The 1,481-nt window shown below is 40.2% G+C and overlaps 1 protein-coding gene across 1 annotated transcript in view; it reads right to left on the reverse strand.

Moving 5' to 3' along the window:
- Positions 1–1,481, reverse strand: part of LOC106818492 (ephrin type-A receptor 5-like) — a 13,139-nt gene that overhangs the window by 6,994 nt on the left and 4,664 nt on the right. The window contains exons 4-5 of the mRNA XM_014823190.1: positions 1,028–1,235; positions 41–181 (exon numbers count right to left, since the gene is read on the reverse strand). Of these exons, the coding sequence (XP_014678676.1) occupies positions 41–181; positions 1,028–1,235 (349 nt within the window). The remainder of the gene's footprint in view (positions 1–40; positions 182–1,027; positions 1,236–1,481) is intronic.

A 1,481-nucleotide genomic window follows, 5' to 3' on the forward strand; every position in this document is an offset into this window, starting at 1 on the left:
CTCGCGACCTTGCTCACCCCGACCACGCGACCTCACTCACCTCCACCGACGATGGCCTCGATCATGATGAGGGAGGTGTCGATCTCGCGAGCGAACTCACGCACGGCCTGGTTCGGATCCTCGTACGTGTGCGGGTCAACGTACATGCGCGGCGCGCCGGGCGGGAACAGCGGAGTCGTGACTGCAACACACACACACACACAGAGTTAGTAATGCTGAGGCAGAGAGTTGATGCTGCTGCATGTGACAGTGCTGCCGGCATGACACGTGCGATAATCGGATAACAATATATTCAGAAGTACGTTAGATTGACGTCACGAATTTTCTATGGTGTATATTTTTATATTGTTGGCATTTTTTTTTACATGAAAAGTAAGTACTGACGGCACTAAATGTATCGTCAAATTCTTACCTGATAAGATTGTTTCTCAACTAGTTAAAAATCCAAAAAACCTGGGCAATTTGATATATTGATCACGACATTAAATGCTTGCTATGGGCTAGTATGAGACACGAGTGTATGTTCACATCGCACGCAATAGCAAAATAGGAAGCATAATGCAGCTATTTAACCATAAAAAGTTAACAGAATCACTTACATTTTGTGAAAAAGTGGACATTTTTTTTTTACTTTTCCTATTTACGGTGACGTAATCACTTTAACAAGAACTTGTTAACGTACTTCTGAATATATTACTATTAAATTATCGTAATTAACTTTAATGTACGACGTCGTGTAACGTAATAAATGTTAACGCACTCATGGGCGTGTGTATATGATATAATAATCTGAAGGACGATTTACTGACGATTATTATTGATAATTGATATGCATTTGGTTTATAAAGTTTATGCAGCGAACAGCTAATGAAATAGAGCGAGTAAGATGCACCCGGGATATGGTATTAAATTTTTACTAAAAAATTAAAAGATTTGCAAACACGAGCTACGATCTATAAAACGATTCGTCACGATTCACAGCACCATGCAAATGTACGAACAACATGTACGTAAAGCAAGCATTAACCTGGATGAGTCATCAGTGATTGTGAGTAGAACACGCTGGCTGTATTAGAACACTTACTTCCGTTTGTTATGGGGTCGGCAGCCATAGCTATACGAGGAAAACAAAAAAAGAAGAAGCAAACTATTAGCACGGTCTGGAAACCTAGTGCTGCAAGCAACACGCAAAGCAAGCAAATAAACAGTAATCCAGCTGTCACTGTGGTCACAACACCGATTTATTTTAATGATACATTACTTGTGACAGCATATGCCATGCACATGAGTTTAACTGGCTGAATACATAGCTCGTTAGGAGGTTAAATACATTATTGCAAAATTAATTACCTAGATTACACATTGATTTTGGGCCTAGCACTATAGCTGACATGCGCAAGCACATATATGTGATTTCAAGAAAGCAGCGTGATTAGAAGCGAACAGCGACAAGACAGAACCACCTGATAGACAGATGGACA

Source organism: Priapulus caudatus, unplaced genomic scaffold, assembly GCF_000485595.1.
Source record: "Priapulus caudatus unplaced genomic scaffold, Priapulus_caudatus-5.0.1 Scaffold2279, whole genome shotgun sequence".
NCBI lineage: Eukaryota > Metazoa > Priapulida > Priapulimorpha > Priapulimorphida > Priapulidae > Priapulus > Priapulus caudatus.